Raw genomic sequence first — 12254 nt, 5'->3', positions numbered from 1 at the left:
TTTCCAGCAGCACAGTCCATTCTAGTGTGATTAGATAGCTATGATTTCTTGCTCTTTCAACAATAATTGGGCCAAAGATTGAATTCTGTACATTACATGCTGTGATTTAGGAGCTAACATGAACATGCAACAGTGTTAGGCATTGAGTCTATGCACTGATGTGCAAAGCCACTCACACAACCTGTTTCTTTTAAATAAAATCAACATTGACAGTTGGAGTATTGGCTTATTGGCAGTTTATAGGTAAACTATTCTACACTTGCTGTCAGCAGGCAAAAATGTAAAGATCCAACTGATGTGAGATATGTTTAACCTGCAGTTCTGTGCTGTTTAAACAAAACTTTTGCATCAATCTTAAGACTGACTGCAGTTGTTTTAATATGAATAAGCAAATTCGAGTCTTACCTTCTTAATGTTTAGGCTGAAGGAAGAACCATTTTTCTGAGCATTTTGCTATGCAAATTGCACAGGAACATTTCCACGACATTAGGTAATTCAGTATCAGATTTATTTGTAATTCCAAGTGGAATGGTGATGTTTGAGCTGAATGCAATTCTGAAAATCAACACTAATACTCTGTTGAGTTTACTGTTTCCTGCACGCTCTAAGTAATCAAACAATTCTGTAAATGTACTCTTCAAAGAGTATATCCAGAATGGCACCTCATTAAACATCTTTTTCGTGTTTGTTACATTTCCCACTTCAAGTTGCTACATTTAGTTGTGAAATGACCTCTTGTAGCAGGGAAATTTTATTAACACTTCAAGCTAATGTCACAGAGATGAAATAATAGGGAAAAGGAAATACAAAAATGCATGTGGTTTTTTTTCTTTGCACATTTTTGGATATTGGTGGCATTGCCTTCATCCTCCTAGGTTAATGATTTGTGTTGTAGGTCCATACGCATTTCTCTTCCGGTTTTCTGTTAAGTAACATGGGACTAATTTTGCCCTCAAATACTGTAAGTGCACACTTAAGGTCCAAATTTTGTGCTTTTTGCCTTTTTACTTTCTATTGTGCAATATCCATTACAAATCTGAAGCCAGATTTTCCTATACTGTGAATTATTCCCAAGCAAGAAGGTTTAAATGAGTTCCCATGTAAAATGCTCTGAAGAGACTTGACGTATTACAGAAACGTTGTTTGCTGTTCTCTCTTAAGTGGAAGCAAGACTCAGCAGCCCTTTAGGTAGCGCAGTTCAGCACAGTGTTCCCATTAGCTCAAGCGTTTAGAGGTCAGAGAAAAGACTTGTAGTTAATGGGGAGTAGGATGGTTGTCCATGGGCTTATTTTCCTCTTTTCTGGATGGTTACCTGCAGTTTGTCTGATACCAACACTTCATTGTATGGAAATGTAGCTGGACCTGCAGCTGAATGCACCTTGCCCAGTGCACCAACTGTTAGTTCCACTCTATTAATTTAGGGGAGGAAAGCAAAGCTGTCAGGACTGATATCCACTGGAAGTCTAAGCTGCTTCATTCCTCTCTGATGGTCAGTGAGCAGAGTTTAGCTCTGCCCTATCTGTAAAGAAACAACGCCACAGGTACCTTGTTTCCACTATTGCCACCATGCAGGTTTGAGCACTTTTTCCAGAACAGTTCAGAACACTGAAATAAAATCACAGCTGTCAAAGCCATTAATTCTATAAACTGTGATGAATGTGTTATGGTCATATATTGTGTGGCCCAAATGTTTAAAAAAATTATTTAAAATTAAGTACTGTGTGCTATTTTCATTCTTCTGTTGCTATAGGACAGTGCTGCACAGAATTTTAGGTTTTAGCCATCACCATAATACCCAGATTAAAATACATCAAGATCGGCTTAATTTTCTGAAAGACCTAGAAATGGCAATTTAAAATAATTGAAATATTTTTATTAAAAGTCCAACCAAAGAGGTATGTTTAAGCAACACAAACTCTTAATTTTATTAGAAAATTAAAAAGACATATATATTAAATACATCAAATGTTAAGTTGTATTGGTGGAAAAAGTCTTCTGAACAGACAGAAGAACATGGAATGAAAAATGATTGGGGCTGTTACACACAGACAGAGAACTAATCTCACAACTCCATTTCATAATCTTTGTTTCAAGCAATATAAAAAAGATTTTGTCTGCAAAGGATCTGCAGGATTTCTGAAAGGCTAAATTCTGTATTTATAATATGAATACAAAATAACAATAAAAGTACAAGTAAATTGAAACTGGCTTAAGATTTTTTGCATTGAATTTTATCTTCTCTAATATATTGCTGAGAACAAGAAACAAGGAGTACAAAGTTTTGAGAAAACAGTAATTTGATAGAGAAGATGCAGGTATATAGTTCTCTAAGAAACCTTTAAAGAATTAAATATACATAATCATGTTTCATAGAAACAAACCGGTTTTTAAGTTTAAGATATAATTTATAAATATTAAAAAATAGAAATGTGATGCTTTGGGTACTGATCATAGCTTTTCCTCACTGCCTTCCATAGCAAAATTATGACTGACGGTAAATTGGCCTGTTTCTGAAGTTTATATGCTGAGAATGAAAAAACGTCACTAACTTATTTGTCTGTTGTAGTCCATGGTGGCGAAAGCAAGCAAAAAGTGAGTAGAAATTTAATGGAAGAGCTGCATTTCCAGTATATGATGCAATAAGGAAATAATGACAGGGACCAGATAAAAGTTACTGAGAGTCAGATTTTGGTGGTACCTCCTCTCAAAGATTGTTCTTATTCCATGTGCTGTCCAAAAGCAGAACTGTCTCTCTTCCCAAAGAAGTGCAAACTGCACATCTCACTATACAGTTTTCCCACAATTACACTTTTCAGAATATTTCACAATACAGATAAAGACAGTTTTCTTTTTGTTGCTAACATGTATTGTTTCCAAAGCACCCAGAATTGTAGATTCCCAATAATCAGTAATTCATCTTAAAAATACTCTTACAGAATGCAGCATCATCTGCAAAACAAAGCAAACAAACATAAAAACAAGTTAGCATTAACTCTTTATTACAGAATAGTAAGATATACTAAGATATTCAAATACTAAGAGAGGGAAAAGAAAAAGGATCAGGACTAAGATGTGGAAAACATAAGCTAATGGTTCTGACAATCACATTCTTTCGTATGTACTTATTTATATAGATACTTTTAAAAAGATGTACAAAAGAGTGTGGAAGTGAACTGTGTTTTCACAGTTTTTTGGGGGGTGAGGTTGTTGGGTTTTTTTAAAGCAAAATGATGAGAATCCAGAATGGCAAACTTTGACCCTGGTGCCATCCATTGAATTCTCCACTTAATTTTTTATTCAGAAATTAATTTAATTGAAATATATTTCTGAATGGGAAGTGCCTACATGGAATTATATAGTAGCTTTTGCAGAACTAATGGCTTCTCACTGCAATTGTGGAACATTGTGTAATTCTCAGCACAGATCAAGTACATCAATTTGGGCTTTCATAGCAGCTCTGTAGCAGGAGGTAGGCAGTGGTCAGGCCTGCAGGCAGCACAGCTCCTAAGTCTAGCAGAATATTTCTCTCTGAGGCTGCTCCGTGGAGCAGGTATACCTCAGTATTAGTGGAACCTTCTTAATGATGTATCTGACACAACCTACTGAAAGTTCAAGGGGATAATTATGGTCCTTTTCAAGTCCAGTTAAAATTGAGTTCTTCTTGGAACTGCTCTGAGACTATTCTGTCTTCCTGACATGAGGACCATTCTTTGCTGGCTACCCAACATTGTACATCACACCCACCAATCCCACAGGAAAAAGAGGCAAGAAGAAGTTCCTTCTAATCCAGAGAGTGAAAGTGAAACCTGTTTTCTCTTGATCTTCCATTCTTTCACGCCATGTTGATAGCCCTGTAATTTACTTTTTCTAACTTCTTTTTAGGACTTGGAAGCTCTCCAGTGCCAGGATTTTAATGAAAAATGTTCTCTCTGCCCACCTTACACAGCTGTGATGCAGGTTTATACCATCTTTAACATTTTGAGTATTTTTGTCTTGGGAGGGACAAAAAATAAAAATTCGCAGCCCCCAAACTGGATGACTTTTTGAGTAGCTTTACACAGCTCCACTGAAGAACAGAGAATAGGTAGGTGGTGCAGGATTTGTCTTGGAATTGTCCAAACGGTATCAGTTAAACAGAAGAATATATTTCTTCTTTATAGATTGTCCCACCACACTTAAAGTAAAGAGCTTGAAAACAGAATTGAACCAAAACTTTTAAAGTTTTTCTTGATTCCAGGAGCCACAACCTTTGTGTGATTTTCATCTGAAATAAGAAATCAATGTAGTTGGGTATTTGAAAATGTCAGTGAGGGCAACCTAAGCTCCTTGCTCATTACAGAACATAAACCAGCTAAGCCCTTATTGGTTTTGAGTTTAACTCTATGCAAACTAATAATAATTTTCACTTTCTAACACCTGTCTCCTGTAATATAACGGTTCTCATACTTACATAGTGTATACTTGCAAACACCGTTTATACCAGGCTTTGGAAAGTAAGCATTTAATTCCCAGTAGTTGTTAGAATGCAATTACAGGTTGTATTTGAATTTATACATTACACAAAGAGTAATTATGTTAATGTAAAATAATGATGATGATGATGATAATGATGGTGATGAGATCAAGCAGCAGATGTGTGAACATAAATGGTTGCTCCTTTATTTTTAAACAACAGATGAGCTAAATGGAAGATTTAGTATCTTTTGGGGATCATTTTGTCAACTCAATATAAATAATGCTTTATATTTTATTGTCCATTTGAAGATACAGTATATCACAGTCAGATGTTCTTCAGAGTGCTGATACTATGGCAACACTGATATCATCACTTTGTTAGTAACTAATTGAGAAACACGTTAGGTAAGATGTCATTGAAATGCAAAAGCAAGAGAATGTTTAAGAGTAGTCGGTCTTATCAAGCCTTGTAGGTACTTACCTGGTTTGTTCTCAAGTCTACTGCAGCAGAGTAGACTTCAATCTTTTAATATTTAAAGAGGGCTTGTAAAAAAGGTGGAGGCAGACTTTTCAGTAGACCCTGTAATGTTAGGATGGGGGAAATTGTTTTAAGGCATAAAAAGATGGGTTTCAAACTAAACATAAGGAAGACTTTTTTTTTTTTTATGATGAGGGTGGTGAGGCCCTGGCCCAGAGAGGTGGTGGGTGCCCTATCCCTGGAAACATTCAAGGCCAGGTTGGATGGGGCTTTGAGCAACCTGATCAAATGTCAGATGTCCCTGGTCATTGCAGGGGAGTTGGACTAGATGACCTTTAAAAGTCCAAACCGGTCTATGATCTACGGCCTCTTGAGCTTTCTCAGCTTTGCCTGTCTCATGAAAACTTCAAGAAGGTATAGGCTGGACAGGACATGGCACTCCACAGTGCATGGACATGAAGCAAAAGCAAGCAGAGAAGTCAGAGATACCTCCCATCTGTTCTTTGCTATATTCTCTTTGGTAATTCAATGGGATCATAGGAAACACAGGCTTTTGTCACACATTTACCTTACCGAGCTTTATCCCTTCCTGCAGCCACTTGGAGCATGCCCTAGCCGTATGATGCCCCAGGGCTGGAGATCCCCTCAAGTCCACAGCATCTGTCCTCTGTATAAAGTACTTCAGATTTTCTGGTCTGGGAAGGGAGAGGTTGGAGGTTAAGCAGTAGATGATGAAGAAGGAAGGACTCAACAGTGAAATGTGTGTCAGAGGTGAGATCAAATTTGATTTCAGAGGTGAAATCAAATCAGCTGCTGTGATTCCTTCATATAAAACATCTAAATGTTATGAGAGAAGGGAAGAGGTAGGGCACCATCAGGGCCTTTCTATATATGATGTAGGAAGAAAATTCACATTGTTTGGCACCAGCTGTGCTAAGCATAGCTCAAAGTCAAGTTTTGTGTTCTGAAACTCAAAGCCACTTTGGAGGTGTCAGTTCATGGGATGGCTGCATAACAGTATGTCAGAGTAATAGATGGTACCTTTGCTTTAATAAAAAAACACAGAGGAAATTGTAAAAAGCAGGAGGAACAGGGTAAGTAGGTCTACTGTCATGAACCCTCCTCAACAGTTTGGTTCCATGATATGAAAAAAAAGCAGTGTTTCCGTCCAAGCTGTGATGGATAGACCTAGTTGGAAGGAGTTACAACTGTTAGAATACATTACACAATCATCTTAATTTATAACAAGAAGAAAAGATCAAGGATTCTTTCCACTAACCTCAAACAATTTATTTATATTAAATCATATTAAGTCACTGTTATTTTATTGTATTTGGCATTTTCTTCTGGATGTTGATTCTGCTTTGGCCTCCTGCCACATGTACATCAAGTCAGTTCCAAACTCCATCTCTCCTATAAAATATGAAATGAGATAATTATATTTCAGTGCAGTGTATAGAAAAAAATATGGGTGTTTAATATAGCTTTAAACAGATACATCATGTAAAGTGTTTGATTAGACCATGTACAAATAATATATTCATATATACGTTTCACACATATGGGACATAAGGATAGCTAGGGGACCACAGTAACCTGCATGTTGTGAGTCTGAGAGACAAATTCTTATCCATTTGCTTAGATGTTTATTTTCAGACTAATGCAAATAACATCTTCCTATCATTTAACTATGTCAGAGGGAGGTAAATCAAGAAAAACTTCGCTGACCTTAGACCAAATCACAGCTGTAAGAACAAGAGTGTGCTTGCATGTTCAGGTATATGTTGTGTTCCGGATTAAGCTATAAACTGCCCAGAGTGGTTACATTTTTTTATTTAAGATGTACATATGGACTGGGAAATGAGAGGCTGGAAAGGGACCTGGGGGTCCTGGTTGATGGCCAGTTGAATATGAGTCAGCAGTACCCTGGCAGCCAGGTGGGCCAACTGTTCCCTGGGGTGGCATCAGGCACAGCACTGCCAGCTGGTCAAGGTAAGGGATTGTCCCGCTCTGCGGGCTCACTTTAACTGCTGTTTGCAGTTTTGGGCACCACAATATAAGAAAGCCATTAAGCTATTAGAGAGCATCCAAAGGAGGGCCTCAAGGATGGTGAAGGGACTGGAGGGGAAACTGTATGAGGAGTGGCTGAGATCACTTCATCTGTTCAGCCTGGAGAAGAAGAGGCTGAGGGGAGACCTTATTTTGGTCTTCAGCTTCCTCATCAGGGGAATCTGAGGGGCAAGCACTGATCTCTTCTCTCTGATGACCAGTGACAGGACTAAAGGAAACAGCATGAAGATGAGTTAGGGGAGGTTTAGGTCAGATTTTAGGAAAAGGGGTGGTCAGGCACTGGAACAGGCTCCCCAGGGAAGTGGTCACAGCACCAAACCTGTCTGAGTTCAAGGAATGTTTGGACAACGCTCTCAGGCGTATGGTGCGATTCCTGGGGTGTTCTGTGCAGGGACAGGAGTTGGACTTTTGATGAACCTTGTGGGTTCAGCATAACTCAGCGTATTCAATGATTCTTTGATTTTTGTCTATGAAACACCCGGATGGCTGGCATCCTGAGGGAACAAGTAGTAAAAATATTTTGATGAGAACTGTGGGCCATGCTACAGGTTTTCCATAATTATTATTTTCTCAACTAATAAAAATTAATGTTTATCACCCAATTCTCTATCTTTGTCGCTCCCACTGCCCTTCCTCACTTTTAGACAATACAAAGAAAAAATTTACAGTATTCCATGTATAGAAGAGCTGAATTTTTCCTATTCCTGCATTTGGATTATAATTCCTAGAATTACTCTATCTTTCTATGTGGAAATAAGTTACAAACAAGGATGTCTTACTCACTTTATTCTTAAAATACGTTTAATTTTCAATTTATTTTAAATTTTGGTTGGTGAGTTATTTCACCTGTCTTAATTTGTTGCCTGCTTTCTGTTGGGTTTACTGCCTGCATTTTAATCTACTATTGCATAAAAATATTTGCAAACTATCATTTACTATCATTGTGCAACTACACTAAAGATATCTGACTTCAGGGTGCATAAATGTAGCTGATAAAATCACTAATTCTTGCAGCTGAACTTGCTAATAAGTTACGTATTTTTAGAAAAAAAATCACTGAAAATATATCTGCAGCATGTGCCAAAGAGTTCTGGGCGATTCATGTATAATGTGACAGATTTTAAAATATCCCAGCTCAGCTATAGGAAAGAAGCAATTTTTCCAAATGCTAATCAGAGAGTCATGGAATGGTTTGGGTTGGAGGTGGCACAAAAGATCATCTGGTTCCAACCCTCCTACCATGAGTGGGGACACTTTCCACTAGACCAGGTTGCTCAGAGCACTGTCTAACCTGGCCTTGAACACTTTCAGGTGCACTGCATACTCTGTACCAAATAAGAAAAATATACACACATACCTATTAAAGTGAAAAAAAAAACTAGGAAAGCAGATATCATCATAGCCACTTTTTGTAAAGCTGCTGCTGGTTTCCTTAACAAGCTCTGTATTGTTCCTCTGTCTTCATTATAACCTGAAAAGTAGTCTTAAAATTTTGTTTAACCAGAATCCAAACCCCTATGTACTCAAAAGACAAGTTTTCTCAGATGGATAGAAAAAAATCTCTAATTTTTCTTTTACCCTTGGAAGCAAACCCTTCAAGGGTTGACGATCACCATGGCAAACAAATTTTTGGTCATTCCTGAATGTTTTAAAGGATCTCTTCATGTAGAACCAAGAAATCCATGACATATGTCCTCAGAGCATTAATCAGCATTTTACTCAGTCTGAACAAACTCCAACAGGGGACCTTACTAAAGTGTCAAGTGAGACACATTGCTATCATCTCCAGCTAGATCCCTTGCAGGTTGCAATATTCCTTACCTGCCTCTAAGTAGTAACAGGTATAGTGTTATTCCCTGCAGTCCCTTTCACCCCTCAAAAAGACACACTATTCTCTAAAACTGTACAAACTGAATAAATCTCTCAGAGTCTCTTCCATCTGTCTGAATTCCAGTCAACCAACATGAAGGAGGGAAATATCCCCATAGTATCAACAAGTTGCTCTAAAAGTAAGTGTGTTGAATCATCAGAAATGAATGATTAATGAAACTACCTGTATTGGAAATTTATGCTATTGTATAAATACTTACATACTAGTACCAGAGTGACCAACACTATCCAAAGGGGATCAATCCCATTCCCATCTCCTTGTGTTATGGAGATTGCAGAGCTCTCTCCTTTGGCCAGTTTTTTTTCTTTCTTTTTTTTTTTTTCCTTTTAGGAATTTCCTCTGACGTTTCTGTACAACAGCTTCTTAGAACTGTTTTGAAAATGGTAGATCAGTGATGGTCTACCAAGTTCAACCTGAAAAAAGAGAAGAATATTGCAAAGAGGAGTCTATGCACTAGATGAATAGAAACTTGGCATGAACATCAAAGATAGAATCTTGAAAAATATTGGTTTTTCTAACAACAAAGATGTCACACTGTAAAGTTAGCCTGCAAATAGACCTATCCAGTCTTCCACTCCTTTTTCTGCTGAAAATTCAAATTTTTTTCACTTAGATGGGTGCCATTATCACAAGGCTCTTTCTGACCTCACAGACTGAGTAAATGCTAACCCAGACAGCAATAAGAACAATTTTATCCCCTTGCTACCCTCCAAATTCACAGCTTCTTTTATGTGTGTGCATAGGCACACACATGAACAACAGGTGTGTAAGCAATCTCCTGTCGCGCTGAAGTATGTTAATCAAAATCACGCAACAGAAGACCAAAACTTTTCTCTCTCTTCCATCTGAGGAGCAGATACCTTCTGAAACAGCTTTTTAACAGAGCCACTTTTTTACAGAGATATATTTTGTTTATGCAGAGATGTCCAGTTATAATGTACACAGTATGGGATAGAAAATGAGAAAAAAATTACATTTATTACCTTTTTTTTTGGAAAAAACCAACCAACCAACCAACCAACCAAACCTATTTCATTTTGCTGTTATTCTGAAAAGCCTGTCTGCTGGGCTTTTGGCTACTGGCTACCGGCTACTTGGGTGTTTTCTGTATCATTTCCAGAGCTGCCACACCCTGACACCCATTTTTTTAGTATACAGTGATGGCTGGTCTCAGCTAAGGCTTACTAATTTTTTCAGGACTTCACCTGTAATTTTAGTGATTCAACTGACAGATGCATGTAACACATTTAATATTAAACCAGAAAACTTTCTTTATCCTGTAATCAGAATATAGGTAATCTATTAGTCTTGTAAATTAGATATTAGCCTAAATACTAGTGTTTCTGGAAAACACAGTATACTTGGAGGACATTTGATGCATTAAATAAAAATCTTGTGTCATTTAAGTCTATGAATACTGAGAAACCTATGCTAGAATTTGGTCATGTTAGAGGAAGATAAATTTTCTTCTACAGCCTATTGCTCCATTGCTAAATTCTTCCTTTATTGCATAGATATTCTAACAAAGAATTAATTTGATTTAACTTTTCAAGGTGTCTTTCTAAATCTTAAAAGTGCACAACCTTTCTCAAGGCAAAGGTAATGCAATCAAGAGTAACAGTAAGAAAACCTATGGCTCATAAAGAATTGATTTTATGTCTAAATTCCACCACATACACATAATTTGCATCTCAGTCATATCAGTCTAACATATCAATGGTACAGCAAACACAAATGCACTGAGAGAAAGCATGGATTTATAAATATAAATAGGCAATTGCATTACTAATCCGCTGGATCATGTAACATTCCTAATCAAAGCATTTGGCATGAGAACAAAAAATATAAAAGAACCTGTAGCAACTTTCAAGAAAAGATAAAAATTACAGCATGATACAATTTAATATCTTCTAAAACAGATATTCTTAACAATTCAGGCTCGATGCTGACAAGATCCAGGATGAGCTGCAAAGTTTTCTCTTTCCGTGTAAGTTCACCATTCAGCACTATTTACAATCAGCAGAGGAAACTAATGAAAACATTGAAATAGCACAGATATATTACCATGAACAACTATCATATGGTCCCATAAACTCTATGTTTTATCTTTTGAAAAGCTTCTGCTATTTAATAAGATTTAGGCTCTTACTTTTAATCTCATATTGCAGGAGCAAGAAAAGACCTGGCCCTGCTCTTGCACGTTGAAGTGTTGCCATGGATACACAAGCATGGTCCATCACTTCCACCAGTAAATAAACAAGATTCTCAAAGACTGCTTTGCAGGATTTACTAGCTCTGTAGCATTGTTAGCTGCACAGGGCTTTAAATAAGCAAATGGCTTGTAGCTTTAGAGTAACATCCAGGGCAGCATGGGGCAAGCACACATGATATCACAGAATAACAGAATATTTAGAGTTGGAAGGGAGGTATCTTCCTTTAGAAAAATCAAAGGGCAAATATTATGCTGTATAACTTTACTCTCCTCACTTTTAAAATCAGTTAATCTTTTCCTTTTTCTTTTCAGAAGACATTTGCAGATTGTACAAAGGATGATTCTCTTAAGTGATAGGCAACTTGGGATAGTCACCTGCTAACTGCTTAAACAAATGAATAACATCTTTATATATATGAATAATAAAATGCTGTTTGTTCCTCTTTTAGAAGAAAGGTCGTTTTAATGTGGCACCTTGGTGTTTAGTAGTATTGCCATAGCCTTTACTGTAACAAAGTCCTCTCTCAACCTGGAGAGGTTGAACAAAAATAAGTTCAGTCTTACCAGTACACCTGTAAACAGTTACAACAGGCTTGACTTGATTCTAACAAATCAGCATCTTATGTTGATGAAGGAATGTAGATTAAATGCCCTAATCTCCTATGAAGAAGTAAAAGCACAGACAGTTAAGAATGCTATCTTTAGCGTGGGGGGTTTTTTTCCCTGCTCTGTGAGTTCTTTACCAATATTCAAAACTTGCACTGAGCTCATCACTTGCCTTCGGCTGGAGAGTGCTGTATCTGTTCTTTTCTTTTTGTCTCAAAGATGTTTGATTTCAGTGAGGGTTAGGGAGTAATCCTTATGGATCTGAGCCAAAGCACTTTACCTTGAAGAACATGGATGTTCCTGCTGAGCTTGGGATTGTCTGACATTTCCACCAAGAATGGCTACCAAGTTTCTAGCAAACAGAGTTCTTCACAGAATATGAAATTTACTTTCAACAAATATTTTGCCATTCACACTCAACTGCTACAGTATTTACTGAAAGCAACTGTGGGGAAGAAAAGAGCCTAGGGAAAACAAACTGATATGGTGAATGGATGTTTGTGGTTCTGGCTCTGTGCTTTTATCAGTTGCCCTTTGCTGCT

General features: G+C 37.3%; 1 protein-coding gene and 1 long non-coding RNA gene across 19 annotated transcripts in view; one reads left to right on the top strand and one right to left on the bottom strand.

The window, feature by feature from the left end:
• LOC126646879 (uncharacterized) overlaps nucleotides 1-12254 on the top strand; it is a 35510-nt gene that overhangs the window by 12129 nt on the left and 11127 nt on the right. For 3 of the 4 annotated variants that reach the window (XM_050328568.1, XM_050328567.1, XM_050328566.1), the window contains exon 3: nucleotides 10832-10881. The exons of the other annotated variant lie outside the window; for it this stretch is intronic. In XM_050328568.1, the coding sequence (XP_050184525.1) occupies nucleotides 10832-10881 (50 nt within the window). The remainder of the gene's footprint in view (nucleotides 1-10831; nucleotides 10882-12254) is intronic. 4 annotated transcript variants of the gene reach the window in all.
• LOC126646882 (uncharacterized) overlaps nucleotides 1852-12254 on the bottom strand; it is a 120198-nt gene continuing 109795 nt past the window's right edge. For 8 of the 15 annotated variants that reach the window (XR_007630446.1, XR_007630439.1, XR_007630443.1 and 5 more), the window contains 2 exons: nucleotides 9094-9307; nucleotides 1852-6346 (listed from right to left, as the gene is read on the bottom strand). This is a non-coding gene — a long non-coding RNA (uncharacterized LOC126646882). The remainder of the gene's footprint in view (nucleotides 6347-9093; nucleotides 9308-12254) is intronic. The other 7 variants (XR_007630449.1, XR_007630442.1, XR_007630448.1 and 4 more) reach the window with 7 other exon arrangements.

Source organism: Myiozetetes cayanensis, unplaced genomic scaffold (assembly GCF_022539395.1).
Source record: "Myiozetetes cayanensis isolate MyiCay16 unplaced genomic scaffold, myiCay2020 scf4, whole genome shotgun sequence".
In the NCBI taxonomy this organism is placed as follows: Eukaryota; Metazoa; Chordata; class Aves; order Passeriformes; family Tyrannidae; genus Myiozetetes; species Myiozetetes cayanensis.
The sequence above is the reverse complement of the archived record's forward strand: the minus strand, read 5'-3'. Positions and strand labels throughout refer to the sequence as shown.